Source organism: Poecilia reticulata, linkage group LG20 (assembly GCF_000633615.1).
Source record: "Poecilia reticulata strain Guanapo linkage group LG20, Guppy_female_1.0+MT, whole genome shotgun sequence".
Lineage (NCBI taxonomy): Eukaryota > Metazoa > Chordata > Actinopteri > Cyprinodontiformes > Poeciliidae > Poecilia > Poecilia reticulata.
In genome coordinates, this window is record NC_024350.1 from 15473185 (window position 1) to 15483560 (window position 10376).

A 10376-nucleotide genomic window follows, 5' to 3' on the forward strand; every position below is an offset into this window, starting at 1 on the left:
GGGGGGAACTATATAAACCAACATGACCTAACATGGTAACTAACCACCCCTAACTGCTTATCCATTGGTGCTTTAAGCTTTACACCAAATGTATTAAGAACCAATTGAAACTGAAGTTGACAAAAAACAAAAGAAAACAGGAGCGGTTGCTGTACCTCAGCCCTGATCTGCCTCATTGAATCACGGTCCCTCAGTGTGGCCGTGTGAGGCGTCTTGTTCACCGTGTCAAAGTCAATGGTGATGCCGAATGCCACACCAATCTCGTCTGTCCTAGCATAGCGCCTCCCGATGGATCCGGAGGAGTCGTCCACCTTGTGCGACACGCCGTTTTTGGTCATGGCCTCAGCTAATGTGGAGGAACATGGGAACTGTGGGTAAATATGCTGAAATGCATCAGTTCTTTAAGGGTGAAAATGAAAAATATTAGGAAGGCACTTACATAGCTCCTTCACGAAAGGCATGAACTCTTGGTTTTGACTCAGAGGTAAGACGGAACATTTGTACGGAGCTACAGTCGCAGGGAAGCTAAAGTACTGTAAAAAGAAATGTGATAAACACAAAGAACAGAAGAGGCTCCGACTTTAAAGAACACATGGCAAAATACTTCTTAAATATAGGTTTAAAAAAAAAATAAACGCAATATTAGCCATTGAAAAATCCATGGTTGAAGAAAATTAACTGCTTCAAGAGTCCAAAAACACACTTAAATGCTGCTTTAGCAAACCATTCCATAAACCACTGCAAACCATAGTGAAATGCATAAAACAATAACAATAAAAGCTTATCAACTAGATTGTTGTAGTAGTTTGACAGCAGTATTTAAAACTAATGCAGAAATTAAAGTCACCCACTCTGGTAACCCAACTAAACCTACCGTTCTCTGCTCATCGCCTTCTCTGATGTGGAATGTGTGTTCAAAGATGGTGTACATGATTCTACCGATGCCAAAGGACGGCTCAATGACATTGGGAACAACTTCCTCCACTGCAGTTAAAGGGAAACACAAGCTATAAAGTTTGATGGCGGGTAAATAATCCTGTTTATTCCTCAAAAGTGAATCTCACCATGCAAGGTCTTCTGGAATCTCTTCACTCCGACCATGTCCTTTGTGAGTGTAAAGGTCTTCCCCTCAGTCTCGATTGTGAACTCTCTGTGTAGCAGAAATAAATCATTGAAACTATGTGAAAACTATCAGTCCTGTAAACGCAAGAAATTCACTAACCCGTTATCATTCAGCAGCTGTTCCTGCTCTGCAATGAAGCATTCGTCACACACCGCCAGGTATTCCATCGCCAACTTGGCATCCTTTTTATAAGCCTTCCCAATAGCTCCTTTGTTGGGCTCAAACTGGACGACATTAACGGTTTTGTGCAGAGAGGTTAAAGGCAAATAGATCGTTGTAGCAAGGAAAACACCAACACTTCTCCGGACTTTGATGCCAAGTAGTTTAAAGGATATAGGCTCTTTCAGAGGTTTCTCGGCAACCAACGGGACCTTTGTGGCTCTTGCGTGACACTTCAGATCGTAACAAGACCGGTCAGCGCAGCCCACGATCTCAATCCAACCCTACAAAAAGAAAAACGATATTTTAAGCAGCAGAACTAGAAAAAAATGCATTAGTCTGAAGTTTGCACTGTATTGGAGCTTACATAGGAGGTCTTGGTTTCAGCATCCCAGCAGTCACAGGCGTAGTGAGCCATCTCGTTGTCCATGTGCTGTCGGAAACGCAGCTTATCTTTGGCAACACCGACTTTCGTAAGGTAGAGGTAGATCCTCCCAATGAAATATCCCAGGACAGAGTTATTAATCACCCCCTGAAGAAAATGATAAAAATAAAATCAATCAGTTTCCCATTTTAGATTCCAAGTTAATACCACCCTTCTACAACTGGGCGAGAATCACAGATATTTACTTGTTCCACAGCATCTCCCAGCCTCATGATATGGGCTGACTGGCCACTTGTCTGGGCTTTGGATGAGTACAACATGATGTCCAGGTCTGCCACGCTGGAAAATTTAGGATGGACCTTCTCATTTGGGTCCACAAAGTGCTCGATCTCAGCCATGGTGAACTCCCTGCACAGACAGGGCGGCAGGCACATTCCAGTTTATTCTCTCCATCCAAAAGCACAACCAACAGGGTTACAAGACATTTCCATGTTAAAATTTCATAGGGATCCAGATTTGGGCCTAAGATAGATAGATAATGCAAATTTTAAATAAGAGTGCATTAAAAATTGCCAGGAAATTAAGTTGTTTACGCTTGTCTTCTTTCATCATTATCCAGACCTGCAAAGATGCTTAAATCCAATTCCAGACTTGTTCTTTTTCCACATCCTACAACCCCAAAGAGGAATTCTGAGGATGGCTCACCTAACCCGAATGAGTCCAGAGCGAGGAGAGATTTCGTTCCTGAAGGAGTTTCCGATCTGAGCAGCGGCAAAGGGAAGTTTCCCCTGGTTGAACTCTAGGAGGCGCTTGAAGTTGAGGAAGATTCCCTGAGCAGTTTCAGGCCTCAGATAGCTGGAAATGTACATCATATTCAGAGATTTTACAAAACCAACCCCCACCCCAAAAAAAACAGTACCAACTGTCCCCACAGTTTAAATGCTTTAACACACCCTGGCATATTCCCTCCTGGTCCGATGGATGTCTGAAACATCAGGTTGAAGGAGATTGGAGCGGTGAGCTCATTTCCTGTGGTGGGAGACTTGACGTTGTATTTCACAAAAAGGTCCGTCAGCTCTTGTTGGGAGTAGTTGTCCAACTAAAAATGGTTTTAAAAACATGAATGATCTGGTCAGAAATCATTTGCTCACCGAGAAAAGTAGATATTTTTGTGGAACTGACCTGAGTGATGACACTGTCCATCTCTGCCTTTTTCTCAGCTGCACATTTCTTATCAGACATGAGCTTCTGGAGATGAGCTGCAGGTGAACAAATAAAGCAGTAAAGTTATGATTAAAGACAACTGTTAGTGACCGGTTTACAAGATTAAAAAAAAAATGTTAAGCACAGTCAGCAAACCATTAAAAGAAGAATCTAGTAGTTTTAATTCCTAATGACTCAAGAGTTCAGCTTTAAAAACTCATCTCTTAACTTTATGTAGTGGTTTTTACCTTTCAGAAGGTGGTCAGCCCTGAAGCATTCGCCATTTTTGACATCTTTCACCATATAGTCTGCAAACTTTTCCACATGTCCAGATGTCCTGGAACAAAAACACAGCAAGAATGAGCTTCACGGAGCAAATTCAAACCAAAGTCGAGTGTATCTGCAACCGGGCTATGGAGCGCTGCTGTAGCTGCAGGTTCCATGCATAAAATCGCAGAAGTTCATATGCGCCCGTCAATTAAAAACCTACAGCTCGGCACTTTGGAGCCGACTCTAGGAACCACAAGGCGCCTTCAGCAGAGGCAGTGATTGGATAGAAAACAATAAAATTTTCTGACTTTAGTCACAGACAAAAAAAAAAAAAGAAATTAAATAACCAATTTGACTTTTTCAGTAGATAACATCGAGGGATAAGAGACGAAATGTTCAAATTTAAGATGATACGTCTGCACTTCAATTGAGCTTATATTAAGAGACATAAATCAGACAGATGTGCAGAAGTAATCGAAAACATTTCTGTTGCATGAACAAGGCCCCCAGCACTGCAACAGTGCACCTACTTGAGCACAGGCTCAGGAGTCAGCATGGTGCAATCAATCTCCAGGATCTGCTCCTCCTGGATGAAGTGCTGCCTCCACACCTGCAGGATGTTGTTCTTCAGGGCACAGCCAACAGGGCCAAAGTCATACAGGCCGCTCACACCTGAGGAACAACGGTTACAAGTCAGAAACACAAATATAATCTTTTTCTGACCAGCCAACACAATTTCACCGAATTCTTTAACATTTTCTAATTAGAAAATTTAACAGATTTCCAGACAAATTTTCCCCACTATTTTTAGTTTCTTTATCTTCACTTAAAAATGCAAACATCACTAAGAATTTCTGCAGACTAGCTTAGATTGAAAAACCAGCAAAAGCCAGACACTAACTGAAGGACAAAAGGTATCGAAAGGAAGGACAGCATCAGTTAAAAAGAAAGATCTCAAGAAAAGGAACGAAAAGTATTCAAACATCATTTAAGCGTTTTCATCCCAATAAATTACAATTCTTATAATAATAATAATAATAAAAAAAAAAATCTCATAATTACCCACTCTACTAGTAGCTATGTAACACGTTACCTCCATAGATAGCAAAGGCCTGATCATAGAAGAACCGCCTCTTCAGGGTGTCCTCCATCTTGGTCCTGTCAACAATATCATCTTTGGGTTGCAGCGACAGCTCCTGTGAACGTTACACCACCTCTTAATGTCAGAGTGTTGCACACGTACAAATGCTACGATGCAAGCCAGGCTGCTTAACGAAACAAAATGGATCAAAACGGTTTATATGTGAACCTAAAGTAGAATCAGTGCAAGACCAGATCAAGCAACATGTGGCAGAAATCAGATGGTTGTTTAATAACTACTGTTTGGATCGTAGGCGTTTCCATAAGAAATGTCTCTGGACTGTCATTTGTGGTAAACTGGCGATAATTTCACATTTGAGCAAAGTGGAGATGATCATCCAAGTTTACTGAACGCACACTCAAAAGCCAAAAAATATTCATACTGTGCAACAGATTGCATGAGATTTTATGGTGAATTTGTGAACATGGAGTAATTCTATCCAGTGCATTCTGATCAAAATCAGATGACGATCACAAGTGATTTACCTTGGCCTCTAAAGTCCTCTTCCTTGCTTTCAATTCTGCCACAGCTTTGGTCACATCCACATCAGGAGCTCCTTCCTGTTTCATTTTGCGCACCAGGTCCCCCTGAGGAAAAGAATCAGAGCAAACCCCTGAGACAGCTACAGACACCACTGGGCTCCAGTTTGGGCCTGTTTTACAAAGCTAAAGGCCGATTATAGATGTGGAGTTTTGGCACCAGCAGATCAGCCTCCTTTCTGCACCCCACCCTTCAGCTGGCTACTGTCTGCAGCTGCAGAAGCGGCTCAACGTGGCAGACAGCACATGATTGTCGGCTAGCAGCAGCTAGCTTCGGTAGCTGCTTATGCACTGACAGCTTGTATCAGGCGGTATATACACAAGTGTTTTATTATTAAAACTGAACAGTATGGGGCCATTCTGTTAACTAATCATGAAAAAAAGCAAATGGATCAGCTGTACCTGTTCTTTGACTGCCTGTCTCAAAGGGGCGAGAATCTCCTCAAAGTTGCCGTCCCCCATGGTTTGTCCTTCCTTGAGCTGCAGCCAGAGGCTTCTCTTCTTCTTCTTACTACACAGGCAGACAGACGCTGAAAACGGCCTTCTTCCGGGCGGATGGCGGAGCGACAGCCGGACGAAGCGGGTCGTGAATAGCGGACGGAGGGAGGGAATCTCAGTGGTGGTCCTCAGCAGAGCTGATGCAGCGCTGCGGAGAAGAAGCATGGACCGGTGAACTGCAACCACAAGAGAATGATGAAATCTCTGGAAACAAGTAAACACCGCCTGCAACACGGACTAGGCACTTTCGCTACAAATCACACCCAATAATAAGGAATCTATCCGCAGATTCGTTAAAAACTGCAATACATTTTTAAAATTTATTTCTATTAAAATTACGGGGGAAAAAATCTAGTAAAAATTATTCAGGGTTCAAGTCCAAAACATTCATTTCATTTCATTTATTTATTTATTTCGAACAGACATTAAAAACGGTCAAAAAAGAACAAGAAAACAAAATAGAATGAGACAAACCTAAGAAATAAAATGTAAAACAAATTATTTTGCCCATGTGACATGCAATTTTATATTTTCTGTTCGAAAAGGAGCAGGTAGCAGGTAGAAGATACATCTTATAATATCCTGCCCCTTTCTTACTTGTCAATGTATTATCAATTAACTTTCAGAACATTAACGAGAGACAACTTGAAAAACCGGTTGTAGAGAATATATTATTTCAAGATTGCTTAAAAGTAACATACATAACAATATCAAAAAATATTTTGTAACAGGTGGCACCACCAGGTGTCGCGCTCTCCACAGCCTGAGCTTCCATAAAAGGGAAACCGAACGGATGGTGGCCAAGTGTCAATTTGATGTGTGTGTGACCAGGTGTGTGTTGGGCCCACGACAAATGTATAAAGCCTACCTGCGGCGTCGAACAACCACACGCCCAGGTAACCCTACCACCGGAACGTTATTAACAGTGTATCCTTGTTTAAAAACACCACGTCAGCACATAAGAGGATCGATTTAAAACGGTTTTCCTCCAAACCTACAAAAACCAGCAAACAGTGGAACCCGTGGGCCCAACACACACCTGGTTACTCACAGGAAATTGACGCTTGGCCATCTTCTTCTTCTTCTCTTCTATTATGGCGGATTGCAAGCAACTTTGAGGTGCATACCGCCACCTACTGTACACGAGTGTGTAACAACATTTCTTTACATCTATTAAATTCTATTTATTAATCTTGTATTTTTAAGAAAAATAAATAATGCTTTCCTTAATCTATAAATATCCATTGTTTCCTTCATTTCCTAATATTCCTTTAAGACTCCATTCTTGACCTGTCCTTCCAATCATTCTTTTTAGATTCTCCCTTTCAGATTCATATGTTCTACAGTTCATTAATACATGTTCTACATTTTCTTTCTCTCCACATACTTCACATTTATCATTACTTTTCTTCCCTATTAAATATAAGGTGTCATTTAAATAAGTATGACCTACTCTTAATCTGATCATAATTATTTCTTCTCTTCTGTTTCTCTCATTAATATTTCTAAATAATACTGACTTTTGTACTTTATATAATCTTCTCCCTTTCTTATCTTCATTCCACTTTTTTTGCCAGTCTTCTGACAATAAATACAGGGAAATCCTGCATTTATTTTTAATACAGGATTTCCCTTCCCCTTTCCCAAAAGGAATTATTATCGTTATTGCCATTTCTAATGCCCTTTTTGCTAATTTATCTGCTTTTTCATTTCCTTTAACCCCTTCATGAGCTGGTACCCAGCAGAACCAAACATCAATGCCACCTCTATATAATCTAAATAAACTATGCAGAGTTTCTAATACTAAATCTTTCCTATTATTTCCTTCTCCCTGAATACTTTCTAAAACTGCTTTAGAATCTGTACATATCACCACCCTGTCTGGTCGAACCTCCTCTACCCACTGTAAGCTTAATATGACTGCCATCATTTCTGCTGTGAAAACAGATAGGTGATCTGATAGTCTTTTGGAGATGTGGATTTCAAACTCTGGTATATTTATTCCTATTCCCACACATCCTTTAAGATTTTTAGAACAATCTGAATAAATTTTGAGGTAGTTATAATATGATTTTCTTAAATATACATCAGTCTTTACCCCTATTTCATTTAAATTCCAGTCGTTTTTCATTTTAAGAAGTCTCATGTCTACATTAACCTCAGGAAATAGTCATGGAGGAATAACACTAATTGGATTAATCTGAGCTATTTTCTTATCCTCTAATCCATACATTTTGGTCAATTTACTTATCATCCATCCAAATCCATTACTCTGGAACTTTACATATTCCCAACAGTTTAATATAATTGATGTTACATTCTCTTGATCATTACGTTTAATTTTCATCCAATATACTAAAGCTAATTTTATTCTTATTTCCAGCAGTCTCTCCAGTCTCTATTAAAAGAGCATTAACAGGTGTCATTTTCACCACTCCTGTACATATACTTAAAGCCCTACTCTGTAGTCTATCATTTGTAGTGTTGTTTTAGCTGCTGCTCCATATAAAAAACTGCCATAATCCATTATTGATCTCATAAGAGCCCTGTATATGTTTAATAATGACTATCTGAACCCCAGTTAAGGGCTGTAAAAAAATATGTTAAATTACGGAAAAAAATTCTGCTGGAAATTCCGTAAAAAAACAGAAAATGTACTGGCAAAAAAATTACCAGTACATTTTCCTGTTTTTTTACGGAATTTTTTTTTACTGTGTATGATAAAAAGTATAATTGGGGAGTAGTCCTGGGTTTGATTCCTGCTTGCATGTCTTCCTCCCATCTTTCTCCAAAAAAGTATTTTAAATGAAGGCATTACGTTGGCCTTTAGTAAGTTTATAACTTTCTTAAATTTAGTTTCTAAGTTATCTATATGTGTTTTCCATGTATAGGAACTATCTAACCATAATACTAGATATTTAAATTTTTTAACCCTTTCTAAAGGCTGTCCGTATAATGTTGTTCCTGTATCGATATTTCTTTTATTTTCTACTATTATTTTCTCCATCCATTTACTTAAATGAGAAGTTAAAGCTATTGGTCTAGTTATTTGGACTACTAGGATCTTTCCCTGGTTTATTAAACGGAAGTATTATTGCCTTTTCCAGCTATTTGGTATTAAACCTTCATTCCATATTTTATTAAATAATCATAATATTAATTTCAATGTTACTTCTGGAGTCTGTCGAAACATAGCATAACATAGTTGATCCTCTCCTGGATCCTGTCCCTTTCAGTACCGTTTTCATTTCTTTCATGGTTATATTCATGTCTAATGTTGACATGCATTTCTGACATTTTTCCAAAAATATTTTTATAATTTAAAAGTTTTTGTTTTTTTGCTGTCTATGAGTGTCTGTAAGATGTTCACCACTGTGAACTGCAGCAAATGTCTCCCCCAATATATCTGCCTTATCTTTGTTTAAAACTAATATTTCCTGTTCTCTGACTAATGCTGGCATTTTAACTTCATTCCTTTTCCCCGTCATTTTCCTAAACATTGACCAAACGTTCTGCAATTTTATTTCTGAACCTATTGAGGAACAATACTCTCTCCATGTCTTCTTTTTAGCTTCTTTAATACACTTGGCCATCACCCTTCCATCATCCCTTTTATGGAAGCTCAGGCTGTGGAGGGTGCGACATCTAGTGGAGCCACCTGTAATTTTTTAAAAAAGAGCTAAGGCCACAAATGAATACAAAACTTGCAAAATAAAATGAAAACTAAATAAAACAAGTACATAACGCAAAAAGAATTTGGTTAAAATAATTTCTTTATGCATTGGAGCCTTGAGCCAGTTTTGTTTTTATATGCTATTAGGGCTGGACAATAAATTAATAAAAATGTATATCGCCATACACACATGACCAATATAATAGATCTGTTTGAATATCCCGAGCCAGAGCCGCACAGCATTTTGGGAGAAGAAGGCAGAGGAAATGCTTTAGCTGCCGCAAGGTGAGCGGTATCAACTTAACTCACTCCCTCTTCAACCAACAACTTGATGAAACTTCTGCAGGTTCAGGTTTGGCTACCGTGCCTCATAACTGTTTAAAAATAAACAATGGTATGGAGTGATAACTGTGGATAAAACAAGAAAGCTAATTTCATCTATTTATAACAAAAAAAACTAATCGGTAATTATCAATATTGCCAATTATCAATATTGACTGATATCGACTGATCGATAATGCCCAGATGAAACATTCTGTCCATTTTTGGGAGACATTAACATTAACAAATGCTTTTTGGAAGATCTGATAAAGTATGACTTTAAAAGGCTTCAGGGACCTGTGGCTGTTTGGAGGCCAAATTTTAATGATCAAGAGACAGCTGAAGACTCTTCTATTGTACAATCAGTGCCAACGTACTGCCTTTATTTAAAATACTTTTTTGGAGAAAGATGGGAGGAAGACATGCAAGCAGGAATCAAACCCAGGACTACTCCCCAATTATACTTTTTATCATACACAGTAAAAAAAATTTCCATAAAAAAAACAGGAAAATGTACTGGTAATTTTTTGCCAGTACATTTTCTGTTTTTTTACGGAATTTCCAGCAGAATTTTTTCCGTAATTTAACAGATTTTTTTCCCGTAATTTAACAGCTTTTATATGTTAAATTTTTAACATAGAAAACAACCAGGTCATGTAGCGGTTCCATTGACACTTTGCCCTACGCCTGTTAGGAGATGGAACACAAATAAATAAAAATGGGTAGGGCGATAAAGTGGAGGGGCCAGTGGTTCCCTGGCCGTCCTGCGCAAATCACTGTCAGTTCAGACTTGAGAGAATAATGCATTTAGTGCCCACAGATTCTTTTTTTTTTCATAGCGCATGCTCACTGCGTGCTATTATTAGCCTGCTGACAATGTCATCAGCATGACTTCAAATGATGTCTGTCATGAGGCCCTTCTAAGGTTTACTTTGTGATGTCATAGAGGCCATGACATCACCAACAGATCAGTTAATTCTCTGATCAGTTAACACAAATTAGTTAAGTCAGTCAGCACAAGATTCATTTGGACGTTTTAGCTCAGCTCAATAAAGATGAACGAC

The 10376-nt window shown here is 38.9% G+C and overlaps 1 protein-coding gene across 1 annotated transcript in view; it reads right to left on the reverse strand.

Annotated features, from left to right (window-relative positions):
* gars1 (glycyl-tRNA synthetase 1) overlaps nucleotides 1-5532 on the reverse strand; it is a 6074-nt gene extending 542 nt beyond the window's left edge. Inside the window, exons 1-16 of the mRNA XM_008396213.2 lie at nucleotides 5223-5532; nucleotides 4767-4868; nucleotides 4234-4336; nucleotides 3671-3812; nucleotides 3119-3207; nucleotides 2850-2926; nucleotides 2621-2766; nucleotides 2373-2522; nucleotides 1913-2075; nucleotides 1650-1814; nucleotides 1459-1566; nucleotides 1223-1368; nucleotides 1065-1150; nucleotides 875-984; nucleotides 440-533; nucleotides 156-346 (exon numbers count right to left, since the gene is read on the reverse strand). Of these exons, the coding sequence (XP_008394435.1) occupies nucleotides 156-346; nucleotides 440-533; nucleotides 875-984; nucleotides 1065-1150; nucleotides 1223-1368; nucleotides 1459-1566; nucleotides 1650-1814; nucleotides 1913-2075; nucleotides 2373-2522; nucleotides 2621-2766; nucleotides 2850-2926; nucleotides 3119-3207; nucleotides 3671-3812; nucleotides 4234-4336; nucleotides 4767-4868; nucleotides 5223-5483 (2133 nt within the window). The 5' untranslated portion in view covers nucleotides 5484-5532. The remainder of the gene's footprint in view (nucleotides 1-155; nucleotides 347-439; nucleotides 534-874; nucleotides 985-1064; nucleotides 1151-1222; nucleotides 1369-1458; nucleotides 1567-1649; nucleotides 1815-1912; nucleotides 2076-2372; nucleotides 2523-2620; nucleotides 2767-2849; nucleotides 2927-3118; nucleotides 3208-3670; nucleotides 3813-4233; nucleotides 4337-4766; nucleotides 4869-5222) is intronic.
* Nucleotides 5533-10376: the final 4844 nt, after the last annotated feature.